Source organism: Oreochromis niloticus, linkage group LG13, assembly GCF_001858045.2.
Source record: "Oreochromis niloticus isolate F11D_XX linkage group LG13, O_niloticus_UMD_NMBU, whole genome shotgun sequence".
In the NCBI taxonomy this organism is placed as follows: Eukaryota; Metazoa; Chordata; class Actinopteri; order Cichliformes; family Cichlidae; genus Oreochromis; species Oreochromis niloticus.
In genome coordinates this window covers 17,044,651-17,064,019 of record NC_031978.2, presented here as the reverse complement: position 1 = coordinate 17,064,019, position 19,369 = coordinate 17,044,651, and the positions used below count along the sequence as shown (strand labels likewise).

Below are 19,369 nucleotides of genomic sequence, written 5' to 3'. Positions count from 1 at the left end.
GTTGGCCAGTGCATTCCTTTTTTTAAAGACTATATCAGATTGTTGATTTGGTCAATCTTAAAGTTTTTCAGGTATCTCCAATTGTTTTTTCTTGTTTTTCAGCCTGATGATGGACTCTTTCACTTATATTAACACCGCTTTGGAACTTGAATTGTGAATTCCAGTGTAAAGCTACTCAATGCATGTTTAACACTTGGAATCAGCAGACAAACGACTGTCCAATTAATTTGAAGTCTCTGGAAATGGGTGACTGTGTATGAAAATGTGTGTAATTCCTAAACAGTTATTTCAAATCTTTTGTAAACCCCTTTGAACTAAAGCTGAAACTCTGCACTTCAATCACGTCTTGATTGTTTGAGGCAAAACTGCAAAAATGTATCTTATCCAATGAATTATGGACCTGACTGTATGTTGATCATTGTTTATGGTCAAAATCATTGCCATCTTCATGTGAGAAATGTCTCGTGCAGTGTAGTGCATGTGATAATAAAACATATGAGGTTAAAAAAACAACTAAACATGAATTATGCATCAACTCTTAGTAGCAAGATACCATTTCAAATTGTTCCTTTTATTCATTAGCAGCACCTTTTAATTACAGTACTTTGACAGTCATCAATACAGTGAACACCTTTGGTTAGTAACCTTTATATATTGACTTTTCAGAGTACTTCTCTATAACATTATATATATAGATATATTTATATATGATACAAAAATAAATAACTTAATTGAAATATTCTGCTCAAAACTTTACACATTTGGTTCAACTTAACATTCTTTAGGCTAACTATAAAGTATCCTTATAAAATCTTGGAGAGCTACATTGGATATATTATGTACACAAGCACAGTGTGAGTCCCAGTATAAGGAGTACAGAACAGTATGAAGAGGATTTTATAAAAGGATACTTTGTTTTTTGAGCAGATGTATTGGCACACAGTACTGGTACAACAGACACAAGAATTGATGAAGACAACACAAGGAGAAGATTGCTGTTTTCTGGTCTTCAGAAAATCATTAGATAGCAGCATGCAATTTGCAGGTTGACACTGTGAGACAATCAGCCGTTTGGCATAACTCACAGCCTGCTTTTGCTTTGTCAAACCGACTGACAGCAAAGATGATGCAGACATTTAATAATACAAATGAACCTCCAGTGTTTGCGTCTCTTGTTTTCCTTCTTTTAAATATTTCCCACTAACCTTACTCTAAGGCCTGTTGGCCAGCAATAAACGGACTTCTTTCTTTGGCTGATTCATGTCAGGTTTACCCATTTGTCTGGCACTAACTCTCAGCTCCATGTATCCTGTAGTAGCCACATTTCAATTCCTGGAAAAAGCATCCTCTATTACAACAATAAATATATACATGGCATTTTGTATCACAGCTTGTAGAGTGTATATTTTAAAACTGACTTACTAATACATTATTGCAGCACAGAAAAACACATTTAATATCACACCACCACTATTACAACAGGCACTGACAGTTTCCTATGATTTACTCATTTTTCTCAGAGGTCGTGCCTCTCCGTGTGGTAGCGTCTGAGTTTGGGCCTCCACGCTACTCTGGTCTGTTGTCTTCACCAGAACCTGTGGGACTGTTTGCTTGTTTTTAGTCATATCAGATGGTCTCTGGGGGGATTTTTCCTCCCACTTTGTTTCAGTCTGTGTGTGTGCCTCCTGTGTCTGGCCCTTTCTTTCCTCTGTGGCAGCGCAGTCAGCGTTGCATTTATTGCACAGATCCCTTATGTCCCGAAGTCCCTGCACCAAGCACTTTACAAATTCTGCTGAACATGTCTGTTGGCTGTCGTGGAAACTGGACACGGAGAAGATAATATGGTCTGACTGAGGGTTGTAGCACGCGCCGTATCCGTTTGGAACCACAGGTCCGTAGCAGCAGAACATTTCAACAGTAGTGGGAACCTGAGGGAAGAGTAAATGCTTCAGTCCTAAACTACTAGAAGCTTTACTGGTGTGATGAAACACTGCTCTGGGAAAGGTTTAGGTAGGTAGTGAGACTGATTTGTGTTATTATGTTTTTCCTCATTCACTACAAGGAAACCCTAAACTGTAGTTTTAGTTCAAACAACCAGTTACCATTTTTGTGTTACAATATAGAAATTTTATAAAGGATAAACAAGAAGGGCATAACCATTGTAGTAACTGCAGTGTTACGATGTATTAATACAGATCAAATGTCAGGGTAGATGGCTGTCCCACTTTCTTTTAGTTTCTTCCTGTTAAAAGGGAGTTTTTCCTTCCCACTGTCACCAAGTGCATGCTCACAGAGGATCATGTCATGGTTTGGGTTTTTTTTATATGAAGTACCTTGAGGTGGCTGTTGTTGTGAATTGGCACCGTATAAATATAATTGAATTGAACAGAATTTTAAAATATGAATAGTTTTATTTCAAAATTACATGGGCATACCTGACTTGTAGAGAGAATGAACTGATTACTGATGAGATAGGCTTCGTCTTTGAACATTTCGAGCTTCCCCATCTTCATTTCATGTGCAAGTTCACGCAGCCCTAGTAGGTGATTGTCTATTGCCATCCCTGTAATAGCCTGAAAAACAGAAAGTATGTTACTGCATTTATTTAATGTGAGTCTCTGTCATAGAAATCTGGAAGAAGAGAATAGTTACCAGACGTGTATAACTGGTCTGTGCAGTTATGGCTCCTTTCAACAGTTCCATCTTTTCTGTGTCCTGGAGAAGTAAACAACTGACAGTCAGTGCTTAGTCTTTAAGGTCATTAATTTACAGTAAGTAGATTTTCATGCTTGAATACATCAAGACAAAATCCAATAGAAGACTGAATAGCATTACTGAAAAACCCAAAAAACTCAAACTGATTAAGCCACTCAAATTGAATTTAAACCTGTAGCAGCTTTTACTTGAGTCACAGTATAACTTTAGTTTCTGCATAAAAACAACCTACACTTGTGCTGTTTTTCCCTTCAGTCATTGCTTTGACAAAGGCAAAGGCTTCAGGTGTTGCCGAGCGAATGTTGTCTACTCTGCCTTGCTGAAAACGACGTAGAGAAGCACTCTCATAGGTGGACACTGGTCTGCCTTGACACCTGCAGTGATGTACAGGGAGAACAAAATGTGGCTCAGAGCCCCAGGTAAGTTTAATCAGTTCTGTAAGATGACTATTTTTTTTTTTTTTTTTTTTACCTGTAGAAGCCTAACTGAAGAGCAACCTGGATGTAGGCATCTGGACTCATCTTCTGCTTCTTGATAAACTCTTTTCCGTAATCATGGAACTTGTGGACACTCATATCCAGATTTTTTACCATTCTGACAAAATAAGAATACATTTTTTTTAAATCATGCGCTTCTCACATTAATTAATCTCTTCAAATGACAAGAAACTAAAGAAAACCAAACCTCTGGAGTTTATCAGCAGCAGACGTGATGAGCTTGTGAATTTCAGGAGTGCATTTCCAGCGGAGTCTGCGTGGCGCGGGCAGCTCGCTCACACTTGCAGCTCTGACCAGCTTTGATGGACTCCCAATCCTTATGAGTAGAAATAAATGCAGCATTTATTTATAATAGTCTTATTTTAAAACATGTAACTCATATATACTGCACACTTCCAAAATCAGATGTGCGTCATTTCTCACATGCATTTGAGGAGATACTCTGTGCACTGCACAAGGACAATTCCTTCAAATGCAGAGTGTTCACACACGACTCCACAGCAGCCATCAGCTCCTACAATAAACTGTTACAGACAGGTTGTTTTCAGGGGTTGTTTTCTTGAGTTGGACTGAAATGTTTAATAATATTAATTTATGATTGCAGTTTGATTGCTGCACCTCTGCACTCTACTGTTTACTCCAACTACATGTTCCTACATCCACACATTACCCCCTAAAGTGAAGAAATCCTGAGTAAACTAAATTCTTTTGCCATTTTGTGAGATGACGGCTTTAAATCCAGTGGAACGTCCACTTTTAGTTTGCATTTCCTTAATTGGGCATGGAACTGGTTGCTTTGAGAAATCAACATGAATTTGTTCTTTTAATTTTCCTCATTAAGAAGGCACAAAAAAACTTCCTCATTAAGGTTTGACAGTGTTTCTGTTAGATAATGGCAGATGGCTTTGATCATGAGTTGAGGCTGTGGTTTGGGGCCTCAGTGGGGACTGGTGGTGGCTCCTGGGCTGACAGAGAACTGAAAGGGGTGTGCGCAGAGGTGTGGTCCTGCTCCTGAAATTCAAATAAATTATCTCCAAAAGTATTGTTCACTTTGGACATTAGATATCTTATCGTATCTTATCTTATCTTTCAGTATCATTACATGTGTTTTGTTATTTTAGATAGTTCCCCCATTTTCTTCAGAGTAGGATAAATGGAAGAAGATGACTTTGATGGATTTTAAATCCTTTTCAGCCTTGTGTTATCCACTTTTCTTTCCCTTAATAACTAATATCACTCAGAATTTTGGTCTCCACACACGATGTACAAAAAGTTAATAAAACAAACATTAAATTAACCTTTTTTGTTGATAAATGTGTTCACTTACCTGCATTGGCTTATCATACCAGCGGTTGCCTCCATTCTTTGTCAATCCACCTCCGTGCAGCATCAACATGGCTCGTGTGGTGTCACTAAGTTCAGGTCCACTTGCGTCGTCCAGACAGACGAGACACAGACAGCGCTCAATCATGTCCAGCGAGTCCCTGTTGGTAGACTCTACAGGAAAACAAAAGTCAATCTGAGAGGCACCTCATATAAAAGAGAGTTTTTATTGGCAGTCCACATAAAATCCCTTTTGAAATGTACCTCTCATTAGTACACTACGAGACTCAGCCCACTCTGTCCGTCCATCTGAAGTGAGAAGCCCTATAGGAGGGAGCTGCTCTTCTTCGTTGTCAGCCATCTTGACAATCTTCTCCAGCTGAGTCAGCAAATCTCTTTGATTCAGTTGCCGGAAGTTGATCATCACATCCAGCACAAAGAACTGGACAAAGGGTTCAGGTTAGCCACAAACTTTTAGGAATCTTTGGTACTGACTAACTTTCCTAATGATGTGGACATATGCATTGCTTCTGAATTTCCTGCCATTGTGAAATAACATCCAAGTGATTCTTTTAGCAGCATTGAGCCCCAAAACGTAGCCAGAGCCACAAAGAACAAGAAGAACAAGGAGTACCTGCACAGATGGTATGACCCCCACAGAAGCAGTTTAAAGCCACAGAAAAACTGTGCAAGTGTAACAAATAGTGGGTCACATAATATAAAATCAGTTTTCTTTCTTTCTTTCTTTATTCTCTAACTGCTGTTTGAATTAGCTTAACTGATAATAAAGTCTCAGTTTATTTACACTCTTTATTAAATCTAGGTGGATGTGATGATCTTAATTCGAGTAAACATCAAGTTTCCATCACAGGACAGCCAATTTAGAACAACCAAACCTAACAACTCTGTTTGTGGGCTGTGGGAGGAAATCTGCACAGACATGAGGAGAACAGGCAGACTTCACACAGAAAAGCCCGACCTAGTTACATCAAAAGGAATTTCTTGTTACTACAGTAGGTTCAAACTAGTAACAGTCTTACTGTGAGGTGACAATGCTAACCACTGCACCACTGTGCCACCCCTATTGTGAAGTGATCTGTTCTGTTTTCATTCATAGCATGATGACATTTCTTCTGTGTCAGGCTTCTAAATAAATTCTGAATATAATGCTTGATCTTCGTAGGTCTCACCTCCCTGATAAAAGCCAACAGATTTGGTTTCCCTCAACCCTTGGAATTGTGAACCGTGAAACAATTACCAGAAAATTCAATTTTTTTGAAAATTGAGAATTTATTAAACCACCTAACACATTTGTTTAAAAAAATAATTTGATTTAAATTTCTACATATGACTTATTATTTACTACATCAATTTAAAAAATGCTTAAAAATGTATCGCACAATTTATTTCGGTTTTTCAGGGGGAAAGAAGATCACACTGAAAACTCACAAAAAGCTTCATGTATCAAATCTGAAACACTGGGCATTGAGGGGTTACACCCAGACTGTGTGCCAAGTTTGCATTCCAACATAAAGAACAAACTTGTAATGCATATCTATGAGAAATCTGGAATGTGCTGTGTTACATGCTAACCGATCCCTCGTTGGATGAAGACCATGTAATATGGTGGAGAACTAAAAAATGGCTCTTGCCCTGGGTCTGTTTTCTCCAAGTCTGACCTGGTTTTTGCACGCCACGATGATATGTTCAGGTTCTGGCATCACGCTACTCTCCTGTGCTACGAGAGTGTCCCTCTCAGGTCCTGGCAGACGGTAGGAGGTGAAGAGACGATAATACTGCTCCATACACAGACGCGTTCCTGCCAGCTGGCCCCGGGCATAGTCCGCAGGCAGGTTACGGCTACACGCAGACATACACAACTTTGTCAGGCTTTTTCTTTACACAAGAACTGAAAGTGAAGAACATTCTTTTGTGACAATTTGAATTAAATGTTAACTCACTCATCAAGGTGAGTCTTGTACTCCAAAACTCCAGATATTAAGTGTGCAGCAAATCTAGAAAGAATATCTTTGCTCAGTTTTAATGCTTCACAAAACACACACATTGTACTTGGTCACTCTTTTGCCACCACGCTCTTTTTTCTTGATTAATTGTGTAGCTTCATTACACCTAACAACATAAATGCTTCATGTAAATCATGTGGTTAAGGAACCGGTAACAGATCAATACCATGTTAACCAAACCACAGTTTTCGGACCTCGAGGCATTCTGAGTAATGACCCTTTCTGAAAGTGTGCAGCCAAGAGGGAAGTGTTCAAATTTGTATAATCAATAAAATCTGGTAGAAAAGCCATTCTCACAGTTCACTATAATTTGTCAGTCTTTGTGCTGGAATAACCAAAATCACCTACAACTTGTAACACGAGCAATTGGATCTTTTTTTTCTTTCAGAGACTGTTTCTACACCAGTGAAGAAAGGATTCTGTCTACTAGTGGATTGCAGAGGCTTCGTCTGTCCCGTTGTATCAAACTATGAGATTTTTTTCGTGGTTCACTCGTCTCAGGTGTGAATACCTTAAAGAGTCAATGGGAGCCTTGAAGTTCTGCTGTGGGAAGACCATTGCAGGACTTGAGTTGACAGGTAGAGCAAGTCTGTTGTTCAGGTACATATCATTCAGCCAGTAGTCATAAACCTATGGTGGAAAAACCAAAAGCAAAAACCAGCAACAAGATTGAAGGTAAACAAAGGGACTGGACCATTAAAAGCAGATAAAACAGAATCATGCTTCACAACCTTTCTAAAAGGTTTATTGACATCAGTAATGTCTTCAAGATTTGGTTTAAAACTTTAACATTTTTAAACTTATAAGGATCCAAAACCCAGAGTTTTGTTTCTTAAATACATATATTCGATTTATTAAATAACGTCTTGTAACATTAACATTATGTTTTTAACTTTTATTTACCCAGTTTGCCATGTTTTCGCTCCTCTCCGTGAGTTTGCTCTGTAGTAGCTCCCCCACTCCTCCAGGGGCTCCAAACTGCGTCACTATGTTTTGCGTCTTGTTGAATTGTTCTTCTGTGAGCAGGTGTTTCATGCAGCTCAGGTACCTGTCCAGTGTGTCTTTCAGGTTGGGAACCGGCAGCTTTGGCAGAGCCTGGAGAACATGGCGGGATGAAAAGCTTTCAGTTCTCATCACCAGTTTTCCTTTTTCCAAATTCTTGACTAAACATGACGTAAGTCTCCCCATGCAGGGATTGCGCAATGCTATTAAGCAAATATTTAAGGAATCGATAAGATTCCTTAAATATTTAATCTCTAAATTTCTGTCATTTCTAAGTTTTTGTAAGAATACCACATTCTAGTTAAATCGCCCATGAATTCCAGCGTAATCCTTTGAAAGCCACTTTTATTTCCTGAAATGTTGTTAGACTTTATTTGATTTTGCAATCTTTAATCGTAAAATGTAAATTTATCTCGTGCAGAATTCAGAAAAAACATATACGGTGTACTTATAAGGCAGATGGAAGATGTAATTACATCTCGGCCCCCTGAATCTTTGGAGGCGTCTCGGTCGAGAACTGGCATGTTGGCGGCGTAGAAGGGCAATCAAGCAGGTGGATTCACAAGAGGAACTCTCTGTCCACAAACAAAATCTACAGTCATTATTTAAAGTCGACGGTTATTATTGTAAAGGTCAGTCACAGTGACAATCGGAAACCAATCGAGCTTAATCCTCACTCAGATGAAAAATGTTATGATACATGCAGAAAGTTGATAAAAATACAAGATCAGACTGCTTCTGTCTGCCAGAAATACACAAATGCGCACTTTGTGAGATTATAACATGCATGAAGAGAGAGAAAATTGCCTTGCAGAACTGCACATTTGATGAAAACATGTTCCCAGTACTAAGGGGAACTAACAACAAAAACAACAAAAAATAGTGTGCAACTGAATTTTTTACTCACCAGCGAGGGAAAAACACCCTCTCCTTCTGGAGCTCAACAAGGTAGTTTTAGTTGGTCCATCTTTACTTGAATCCGTTTATAACAGAATTTCTTTAAAATGTCACTGCTTCGATCCTTCATTTTAAGCATCTTTCAATCCCCTACATGGCATGAGCACAACTCCCCTGGCTGGCTCAGGAGAGATGCTAAAAGAGGGTACCTCAGCCTCCTGACAGCCAGGCTCCTCCCAGAAGTCCTGCTATTCGCCGGGAAGTTTATTTGGCACTTCACATGCTCACCCCACCTTATTTAGACGCCGTCTGAGCTCCTCAGATGCTGAAACACTTTGCAGGAAAACAATTAGGACGCATTTTTTCGTGGATTTTCCCCCCCTTTGGCTTTCAGAATTTACAAACAATCCTACAAACGCAGAACAGTTTAGGCGCACGACTTCTTTCACTTGACTGCACCTGACCGATTCAGATGACGCCATTTAACATTATGGGCAGATATTTGTGTGACCAACAAGATGCTTCAATGGACCCTATTATTCATATAAACCATAAAACCCTCTGAAATTAGTAATATTTTGAACCAATAACATTTTCCCCAGAAATTTTCAGTTTCACACTTTCCCTGTAAAATCAAATGCTTCTCTTTATTTGAAATTCACGGTCAATGATCAGCGCACCACAAATATGTTGGCCTTAAAAACTTTAATTTCAGATTTTTTTTCCAAACCAATTTGTTTCCACAGGCAAAACATGTCAGAATCTTTAAATGAGACACTTTCGTGTTTTAACAACACATTTAAATATCATTCTTCAGTTGCGATAACTTTCTAAGTATATATATCTCCATTTATAGAGGAAAATAACATTGCAGAATAAAAATTACAATTTGTACCCTAAATAAACCATTTCAATAAACAATATCATTCACATGATGTTGATTTAATTATGTACATGAATATACATTTATGTACAGTCGCAGATCATCATACAGTGAGGCTATACATTCCTATGCATTCCAGAAAAAACCCCCAAAATTAATAAAACGTAAAAGCAGATTTCTCCTTTTTCCCCCCACCTTTCTCAATCTGCCGTGTGACATACAATACAGATTACAATGAAAGACGCATCACATTTCTTCTTTTGTTCAAACACATTTGCACAATCCCTGAACACGATATGAGTCAGTTTCTGATACAATGATAAATACTCTTAATTAATATACATTTATCTCAACAAAATCTTTCACAGGAATCTCACCTTTAAATAAAGAAACGCAAGCTAACACCTTTCTGCTAAAGCTTTAACCTACTCGATTTGACAAATCCCAGAGAACTTGTCACCAGAAGCGGTAAGTAATTGATATTGTTACACAGTCATACTTGTGTTATGCAATTGATTGAATCGGACATGATACAGACAACTCTACATCGGCACTTGGATAGTTTAACACCCAGCTAAAGGTCTTTTACGCATACTCTCCCCCAGAGGATTCCTCCTCTGAATAAGAGCGCTGAGCAAAGGTCTCAATGCCATTCTCGTCAATCGTTGTACACAAACCCTTTCTCTTTTTCTCCCGTTGCTCCATCTTAATCGTATCATACAGTCCCGTTGGACCGTCTTCTAGGAGCATGTTTCGCTCGGAGAAAGAAGGCTTCATTTCTGTCACGTTCTTCAGCAGGAGCAGCGCCGGTGCGTAAAGTACGTTGGCGAGCCCCATGCCCAAGTTGAGCTGAACGAAGCCCAGGTCGTGCACTATCTGTCCGGCCACCACGGGCCCCAGGGCATACGCCACGCAGTAGGAGATGTCTGCAATCGCGTACACACTGCCATACACTGAAACGTAGCGCACATCCACTAAGAAACCCAAAGTTGGTAGGAGTGCCGTGTCCACGAAGGCGATTCCAAAGCAGATGCCACACAGCGGAATCATCAGCTGTCCAAAGTTTTTGCAGGCTGGCACTGTGCACGAGCTTGCGCCTATAAACACCATACCTATAGCCCCGTAAAACCACTGCAGATGGGGGTACTTGGCTGCTAATTTCACAGTGAGATACACACCTAGGACATGAGGAAAGAATGCGGGGAACCATGTCATGCCGATCTCCCACTGGCTGGCATGCATGGTGTCCTCCATCCAGTTGGCTATAGTGGGCTCGAGGAAAGCGAGGGGGATGTTACAAATGATCAGAGCACCGGCCACAACAGCTATGTAAGGATCAATCATGAGTTTGTATATGGGGGTACCCACTGGCATGTTTTCTCTCTCACGATTAGAGAAGGGCTTCAGCACAGTCAGACATAATATGCCATCAATGAGACAGATGCAGGCCAGAATCACGAAGGGCACCGACTTCCCTGCGAATTCATAGAGGACCCCTCCAAACGGGGGCGCCACAAGACTCCCAAAAGAGATGAAAGCCAAGGCAATGCCCAGCGCTTTGCTCCTTTCTGCCTCCTCTGTGTACCTGTCTGCGATCAGAGCGATCCCGGATGTGTCGGCGAAAGCAGAGCCCAGGCCTTGCATGCTGCGCGCCAGGAAGAGAGTCGCGTAGTTTTCAGCAAAGGCAAAAATAACAGTGGAGAGAAACATGACATTTAGTCCGATGAAGAGCGGGATATCATACCCGACCCTGTCTATAAATGTGCCGCTTAGCGGGTTGACCAGGAGCTGCAGGATGGCCTTAGAGGCAAAAAGAACGCCTATCTGCAGATCGAAGTTCCCCTTGGTGATCTTGTGGGTGCTGTTAGTGGAGTTGGTTGCAACAGCTTGGCTTTGATCCGCTGCATTCTGTAGGTCTTCAAGGTAATCGGGTATAATTGGCACAATTACCATGTACAGCATGTTGTCTAATAAAAGTGCTATGCAGACTATTACTAGAATAATCCGTTTCTGTCGTTCTGGGTCTTGGATTACATTGCCCAGTTGTTTAGTTCTTTCACCCATCTGGGACAATTTAGAGGCGGCAGACTGTGCCATATTAGCGCTCTGGCCCTCTGTGGTCACCTCCGGCTCCATGATTTTATCCTTTTCTGACTCAAGTCTTGACTTTTGAAAAAGAAATTCTGCTTCCTCAGTTTGCTTTTCACAGAATTACACACACTTGGCACATGTGTGTGTGTTCTTTAAAAAATTGTGTTTTCTTTTCCAGCACTCCAATTAACTAAATAACTTTTCTCTGCTTTACCTCTTCTCTGTCCCTTGCGCTGTTCGTCATCGCACACGCGTTTCCACTTGCGTGACTTGCACTCGTTTTATCCCCGCCGTCCCTAGTTGCTTCATTGTCTCATATCCCGTCATTCAGGTGACGCGCTTGCCCCGGGAAGCACTCCCAGATTGGGGATTCACCCACTCCTCACAGTGCCGGCTCCATCAGTGCTCTGGCTGTTTTAGGTCCGTTTGCTGCGCCTCTCCGGCACCCAGACACTCCCAGCTGTCTCCGGTCACCTGTAACGCTGTGAGCTAAGTCATCATTTCGCATCAGGCAAGATGGTTTTTGTCGGCCAAGGAAGGAGTACACACTGCAGTTTGTTGGCTCCCATAGGTATCCCCCTCCCACCTTCGCCAATGGCTGTGACGCACAGTCCTGCTGCTCTCCAGCAGATCTTTTATGCTAATTAAACATAAAATCCCGAGCGCGCACTGCTGTCCACTGAGTTGCTTGAAAGGAGAGTCGAAGATTCATGGCTCAGTTTAACCTTCTCAATGTTAAACAGTTTTTACCAGATTTTCAGCGGTTGTAATTGATTCAAAGCTAAAAGTAGAATACTTTTCTAATCGGACATACAGAGGAGCACATATTCAGTTCTCTGGTTGATTCTGAAGTCAGTAACACAAGAAATACAGTTACATGTACGATCGTACAGTACGATCGCGAGCAACAGTACCCATACAAAGTAACATGCAGAGTTTTAGTTTTTAAAAGGACCCCCCCTCCATTCAGCACCACAATCAAGTGGACAGCTCCACAGAACACGACACTAAAACAATGCGTTTTAACACTAAAACAATGCGGTTTTTTAACCAGTGGAGTAGTTTCTTATGATAAAATATATTGTGTGTGTATGTGTGTGTGTGTGTACTCCACACACACACATATATATATATATATATATATATATATATATATATATATATATATATATATATATATATATATATATGAAGAGCCACAAACTTTAAAAAACATCAGTAAAACCTCAGTACGTCATGAAACGACAGTAAACAGATAAACTGAATGAAATGCGTGAACAGAAGTTTATAAAGTAGATACTGCCATCCAGTGGTGAGGCTGAAATAAACATTAACCGCAGGACTTTCCAGTGACAGCAAATTTTTCTAATGAAGAGAGAAAAATAATTCAATTTCAACAGATGAGAATTCAGAGAATTTTCATGAATCTGTTATAGGAGTCACATGTCGTTTTGTTTTGTCATGATACACAATTTCATTATTATTAATACTTTTATTACTATTCTTTTTCAGAAACTGAAAGCAGGTAAAATGGGATTTAAAGAAGTAGAAGCAGATTCAAACTCATTTACGTGTTTTTTTTTTGTTTTTGTTTTTTCACTCAATGAGAGGCAATTGCAGTGTTCATGTCTTCTCATGTAAAATACAACTTGATTTGTCAGCTTGTAGTAAGCTACAGACCTTGGATATGAGACAGAGTTGTGCCGACATCTAGTGGAGGAAGATTGAATTGATGAAGGAAAAAAATAAAACCTGAGATGTGAATCTTGACCAACCTATAACTGCACAGCAAAATCTGTTTTTGTTTTTTAATGATTTTGCTACATTATGGTTTGATTGTGAGTTATATTTATAAAATCAATGAGGAGCGTTTAGCTAGATTCTGTTTTGATAAGTTTATCAACCAGTTATTTGTATCTTTACTGTGATTACTGTGTTTTACCCTTTGTGCATTTGCTCAGCCGGTAGATGTCCTCATATCCCTGCAGCACTGCTATTATTATTTCAATGTTTTCTCTCATTCCCGCTCTTTATAATTTTCATCATATATATAAACTCATATTTCACTATGTGCACTTTTACATTTTTAAGGTCTTTATTGTTAAGTTGTTCCGAGCAGAGGTTTAACAAAGACAAACATTAATCGCCAAACGCACAGAAACACAGCAAACCTAAAACGTCAGAAAAAGGTAGAAGCCATCAACACTTGTGTCCTCTCTTTGAACAGCTTTGAAATGAAATATGCTTAAACTAGAAAGCATGCAGACTAAATGTGGTGGATTCATGAGCCTTGAAAGAATTAAACGAATCGTCGTGGGTGAACATCTGTAAGAAGAAAAAATCTGTAAGAAGAAAAAATCTTTTGTTCTTGATGAAGTTTAACTGCCAGTTGATACGTGTTCCCTAATTTTCTGTTGTTATAAAAAGACCCCAAAGACCTATTTTCTTATGACTATTGTAGGGCAACGGTGTAAAATCTAAACACTTGTGAGACCGTCAGACATAAAGGAAACAATGAATATGATCAAGTGGACGAGCTGAAGTTAGAATAAATTTAGCTTTAATTTACACTCTACTTCATCCCAGCATCTTTGAATTAAATCCCGTTGTTTTCCCCGAGCGATTTGACGTAGGCATGTTAAATCCGACTAATAATTGTTACAAATCTGACAAAAAGGCAGCTCAAAATTAGTTTTATTTTTAGACCACATGTTATGCTACATTAGTGAGAGAACAGCCTCGATAATCACATTTATTTCCCTCGGTAAACACACTGTAGCGGAAAAGCTTACGCACAGTCATGAAGGCCAAACTGCGGGTTGGCTTTTGGTTTTCCCAACAGGCTCTTGACCTTGACGTCCTCTCGCTCACTCCGTCTGTTAGCGTTCACGCATAAACACAAACATGTGAAGACACAGTTACACACAGAAGTCGCAGATAAATAAACACAAACCGTTTATACAGATTCCAAACTTAGTTAACTGTGTTTACTTATTTTGTCAATCACCCCCATCTTTATCTGTTTTAAGTGCAATGTCCTCTCAGGGCCAGCACAGACCTCATAACTGGATTGGCTGTGTTAGGGGATCAACATTTTTTTTGCTGTTTTCCCAGTGACTCTGCTCTGATCTGATTTGTTCAGGAGATTCAAGATCACCATGTAATCTCGAGCAGTTATCAAAGCATTAATTTCTAGCAGCCACACAAAATCCAAAGCCGCTGAGGTCAAACGCACACATTATGAAAGGTCAAAAATAACCCCTGTGGAGCTAAATGGTTATAACATTAGTTTCTTTTTAATAGACTGAAACTTGTATATAGATAATATAGATGGGCCTCACATACCTTGCATTCCAGCTGTAGTGTGCAAAAATGGGAGATGTATTAAAGTCCTTTCTTTTCTACAAAAACACATAACTACAGATAAGGGCCTTTTTTGATCAGCAAATGCTAAATGCAAAGTTTAATTTGTGTTTAAAGCAGGGTATACTACTTTCAGTGATGCAGAGTAGAAACTTGACTCCATTGAAACCAGCAGCATCATCTACTAGGGTTGGCATAGTGGTGCAGATGTTAGCACTGGGTCCAAATCTCCAGCTGCCTATCTTTGGGGTGCTAAAACCTCCTTCAGTCCATGCAGATATCCAAAGAGATTCATGTTAGGCTAATTGGTGATTCTGTGTGTGAATGGATTGTTTCTGTGATAGACTGGGAACCTGTGCAGTGTGTTCACCTTCTTGCCCAGTGTCAACTACGATGGCGTCCAGGCCCTGTGTGATTAGAAAAATTGATGACTGGATGTTGTGCATAAACTGGGCTGCTGCTTTAGGCCAAAATGAATGTTTATGTGTAAAATACAACTGAGGCCAAATTAATAGTAAGAACTGTTGGTCTATGTAGTAGAGTGTGACTCATCAATGTGCCTGCTGTAGAAGACACTGTGCACCAATCAAGAGTGAGAGCTTTAAAAAAAAGAAAGTAAGTATACTGTACAACAGTGATTCCAAAATAAGTTGGGTCACTGTGCAAAATGTATATAAAAACAAAATGCAAATCTCATAAGACACACTTCACAATAGAACATAAAAAACATATCAAATATTTAAACTAAGACATTTTATTATTTCATGTATAGTATATAGCTGATTTTCAATTTGGTTACAGCAACTTGTGTCAAAAAGATTTTAAAAAAGAGCATCTTGGAGAGGTACAGTTTCTTAGAAGTAAAGATGGGTGAAGGTCCATCAATCTGCAAAAAACTGTGTAGCACTTTCAGAATAATTTTCTTCAATGTAAAAATGTGTCTTTGTCATCTGCCATACACAACATCAGAAGATTTAGAGAATCTGGAGAAATCTCTGTGTGCAAGTGACTAAGCCAAAACTCAAAATTGGATGTCTGTGTGATATCTGGGCTCTCTGGTGCCACTGAATTAAAAACTGCCCTGTTTCTGTTACAGAAATCACTGCGTGAGTTCAAGAACACTTCCAGAAAACACTGTTTGTGAACACTGTGCCATCCGCAAATACAGGCTAAAGCTCCAGCATACAAAAAAGAAGCGGTCTATTATTAAGGTAAACACCCCCCCCCAAAAAAAAAAAAACTTGTGTGGAAAAGTGATTTCACCCCTAAACCTAATAACTGCTGCCACTCTTAGCAGCAATAATAATTACCTTCATTTAGAAGCTGCTTTTTGTCTTGTTTTTTCTTTGTCTAATAATCTGTTTGATAAAATTAAATATTTAATATGTCTGTGTGAATGTAAATCATGTGAAGTATGAAGTGGCCTCAAAACTGTACATCCTATTCTGGTCAAAGTGTGCAGTTTAATGATTTAAAACAGCGATTTCTAAAGAGCAGTGATGCACAGCCCCCCTTTAATCCAGATTATAGTGAAACACTAATCCTGTAAAAATGTGGTTTCTTCAAAACAAATATGTTTTTGCTAATATGTAATGTGCTATGTGTACATTGTTATTGGTAAGGTGAATGTGAATATAGTGTTCACATGTCCATTTATTTTCTGTAAATCACACTGTGTGCAAATAGTGGGATTTCTAAAATTCAATGAACTGATTGGAGGAGCAGCTGTGTTCAGCATTACCATTGATTGTCCTGTGGCTGCTCAACAAGAGCATTTGTGTTGCTGTGTATTGTGTGTGTGCGTGTGCAGTCTCATGTTGTCAGGGTTATATAATCGGCTTCACATCTGACAGTCAAGATCACTGACAGTCAAGAGAGTTTAGTCGACCTGAGGCAGCCGACTGATGTTTTATCTTGTGTTTGTGCCTGGCTGGCCTGGGGTCAGTCACGAGGAGCTGAAATCCCTCTCTGATTCTATTAAAAAGGGTGGCAGAGGAATTAGCACTCCAGGTTGGGTCTCTCTTTTCTTTCCTCCTCAACAAAGGATTTAACACAAGACCAATTGGGCCCCGTTGCACATTTTTACTTTATTAATATTTTGAACTAAACCTGCTGAAATGTATAATTTATTCATTTATATAACAAACATTATTAAACTCTTATTTTTATTTGTATACACATTTTAATCCATTCAGATTGTGATTATCTTTTCAATAATGGGCAGTCCAATCTGAATGTGGGGCATTGTCACACATGCAGCAATTACTACCTGTATGTTTTTCAAAAGACTGATTATAAATTTATTATAAATTATCGTTATGAATGATTTTAGATATTTTTGTATTTCCAGTATGCTCTGTTAATCACCGTCATCCAAAGCCATGTAATAACACACCTCTGCCTCTGTTGCACTTGCTCGGTTTCCTGTGAAGTTCTCTTTACAGCGCTTTGACCTTTGTGAAAGCATTGTTAAACAAAGCATTCTCTACAAACTAAGAAGCTGTGCTCGAATCTGCTTTAAGGTTCAGTGTAACTCAGCCGTTTGACTATTAGCAATTTCCTGGTAGCCACATTAGCTGTCTATTATTAAGGTAGTAGGCAGAAGCTAGTGATAAAATGCTAGCATAAACATATTAATATTATATTAATAGAAAGTATTACCCATTATCAAGCTAATTTTGTGTTGTTTACTTTTCTTTGTAAGCAATTTTTCAGTTTGTAGGTCCAACTTTATAAAGATGTACTGCTGTAAGATTTAATACTGACTAAAACTGTATATGAAATAGAGCTAAGTCTCCTATTGGTCTCCTAATCTTCCATATTATTTTTTTTATAACACTGATTCATGACTTCTTTCTTTCTCGAACAGTCCAGACTCTCCTTGATCCGCCCCGCCTTTTTCTCCAGCACTTGTAGTCATGTTCCTGTGTAATCCTCTCAAAAAGCCCATATGAAAACTTCATTGGTTGACCAGACATAATCCTTGGTGAACTCTAAGTACCTGAATATGTTTGATTGTAAGAGAAGGAAAGCCGATGAAAAAAAAAAGCTACCCGTGCTCTGCTGCCAGACATTTGGATTCAGAGTATAACATAATCCAGCAGCTATTTGAAGTAAATCTCTGGCCAGCGTGGCTTAAATAATTAATCTGCAGACATCATCTATGACGACACTTCATGATTAGCTATTAATAAACCCTTTAAAGAGATTTTATCTCTATCCTTAAGTATTTCACAGCAGTTCTTCATAGTCAGGGATAACATACTGCACGGAAACAAGTATTTTCTTATTTTTTTTCTTGTTTAATATTTTATAATGTAGAAAATATAAGCTTACTTCCTGTACTTCTCATTTTACTTCAGATTGTTGAGTTGAAGATGTTCTACTATTTTGATTCCTGGAGAAATTATGGTGATACCAGGAAGGAGCTGAAATGATGAGAGCTGGGTGAGCTTACTACTATTTTACTCTGGTGGTGAATTGACTTTCTAATTATTTCTTGCATAATGGTCTTTAAAACAACGGATCCTTTCATGTTGGCAGTTAATAATGGCCTGCAGCGGTTTAGGAAGTGGGGTCAGAGTAACCCTTCCTACCAGATGACAGCTCCATATGCCCACCAGTGTCCGGGGGACTTGAATGTACATGTCATCAAGGCTCTGGTGGTTATTTTATGTTGATAATTACTAAAGTAATCTCTAGAGGACTCTTGCATCTAGCAGAAATAGTCCTTTTTTCAAGTACAGATCAGGGAACCATAAATGTCTAATTTTTAATGGAAAATGTTTGACTTACCTGTAATAAATGAGAAAGTTGCTGATGACACATGTGTCTGCAATTCTTAATTATGCAACAACACACTCAACTGACAGACTGTCATCAGTTAATCTGCTTAAAAACACCAACTGGGGGCTTCTACTGTATGTTACATCCACTGAGTGTTAGGTCCACATTGCTGGTTGAATGAATACTACAGTGTAATCACCCTGACACACATCCGGTGGAGGAAGAAATACCCAGAGCTAAAACTCAAGTACAAATAGCAATACTGAAGAGTAGAAATACACACAACAATACACACTGTATACATCAGATCTTTATGCAGTTAGATCTTGATGTTTATTTTTGATAATGGTGAATTTTATTTGATAGTTTACCGCCTGTAGACAACTACAGTGGATTTTAAAGCAAACAATCAACGTGTGATTGACCTGCAGTGTTTCAGCATTAATTCAAGCTTCAAGGAATTACAACCCCCTTTACACATCATTCCCCATTTTCAGAGGCTCAAAAATAATTGGATAATTCATGGACAAGCAGTTTCATGATCAGGCGAATCCTTTTTCCTTGTTTAGCTGATTCCAAGTGTTGAACTTGCTCTGTGCATCTTTTCATTTGAATTCTCAAGTTAAGGTTCAAGAGAAAGAGGCCATCATCAGGCTGTAAGCCAGAAAGCCGCCAGCGAGAGAAAGGAAAGCTTTACTTAAAGTATGGGCTTAATTCTATAGTCAAAGTTCTCATTATACACAATGGATTTAGATACAGATTGTTAATTTATTATTACATTTTATTTT

General features: G+C 39.0%; 2 protein-coding genes across 2 annotated transcripts; both read right to left on the bottom strand.

Moving 5' to 3' along the window:
• Positions 1-548: 548 nt before the first annotated feature.
• On the bottom strand, positions 549-8,865 carry chata (choline O-acetyltransferase a). The gene is made up of 15 exons (XM_005456554.4): positions 8,469-8,865; positions 8,038-8,136; positions 7,463-7,654; positions 7,071-7,189; positions 6,497-6,550; positions 6,215-6,395; positions 4,800-4,977; positions 4,540-4,709; positions 3,636-3,736; positions 3,400-3,528; positions 3,187-3,309; positions 2,948-3,089; positions 2,653-2,715; positions 2,436-2,573; positions 549-1,928 (listed from the first exon to the last, which is right to left on the bottom strand). Exons 2-15 carry the CDS (start codon positions 8,083-8,085, stop codon positions 1,497-1,499), a joined length of 2,070 nt encoding a protein of 689 aa, XP_005456611.1. The 5' UTR covers positions 8,086-8,136; positions 8,469-8,865; the 3' UTR covers positions 549-1,496.
• A 266-nt stretch (positions 8,866-9,131) lies between these two features.
• Positions 9,132-12,102, bottom strand: slc18a3a (solute carrier family 18 member 3a). Its single transcript, XM_005456555.3, has one exon. The coding sequence runs from the start codon at positions 11,475-11,477 to the stop codon at positions 9,927-9,929; it is 1,551 nt and encodes a 516-aa protein (XP_005456612.1). The 5' UTR covers positions 11,478-12,102; the 3' UTR covers positions 9,132-9,926.
• Between the last annotated feature and the right edge of the window lie 7,267 nt (positions 12,103-19,369).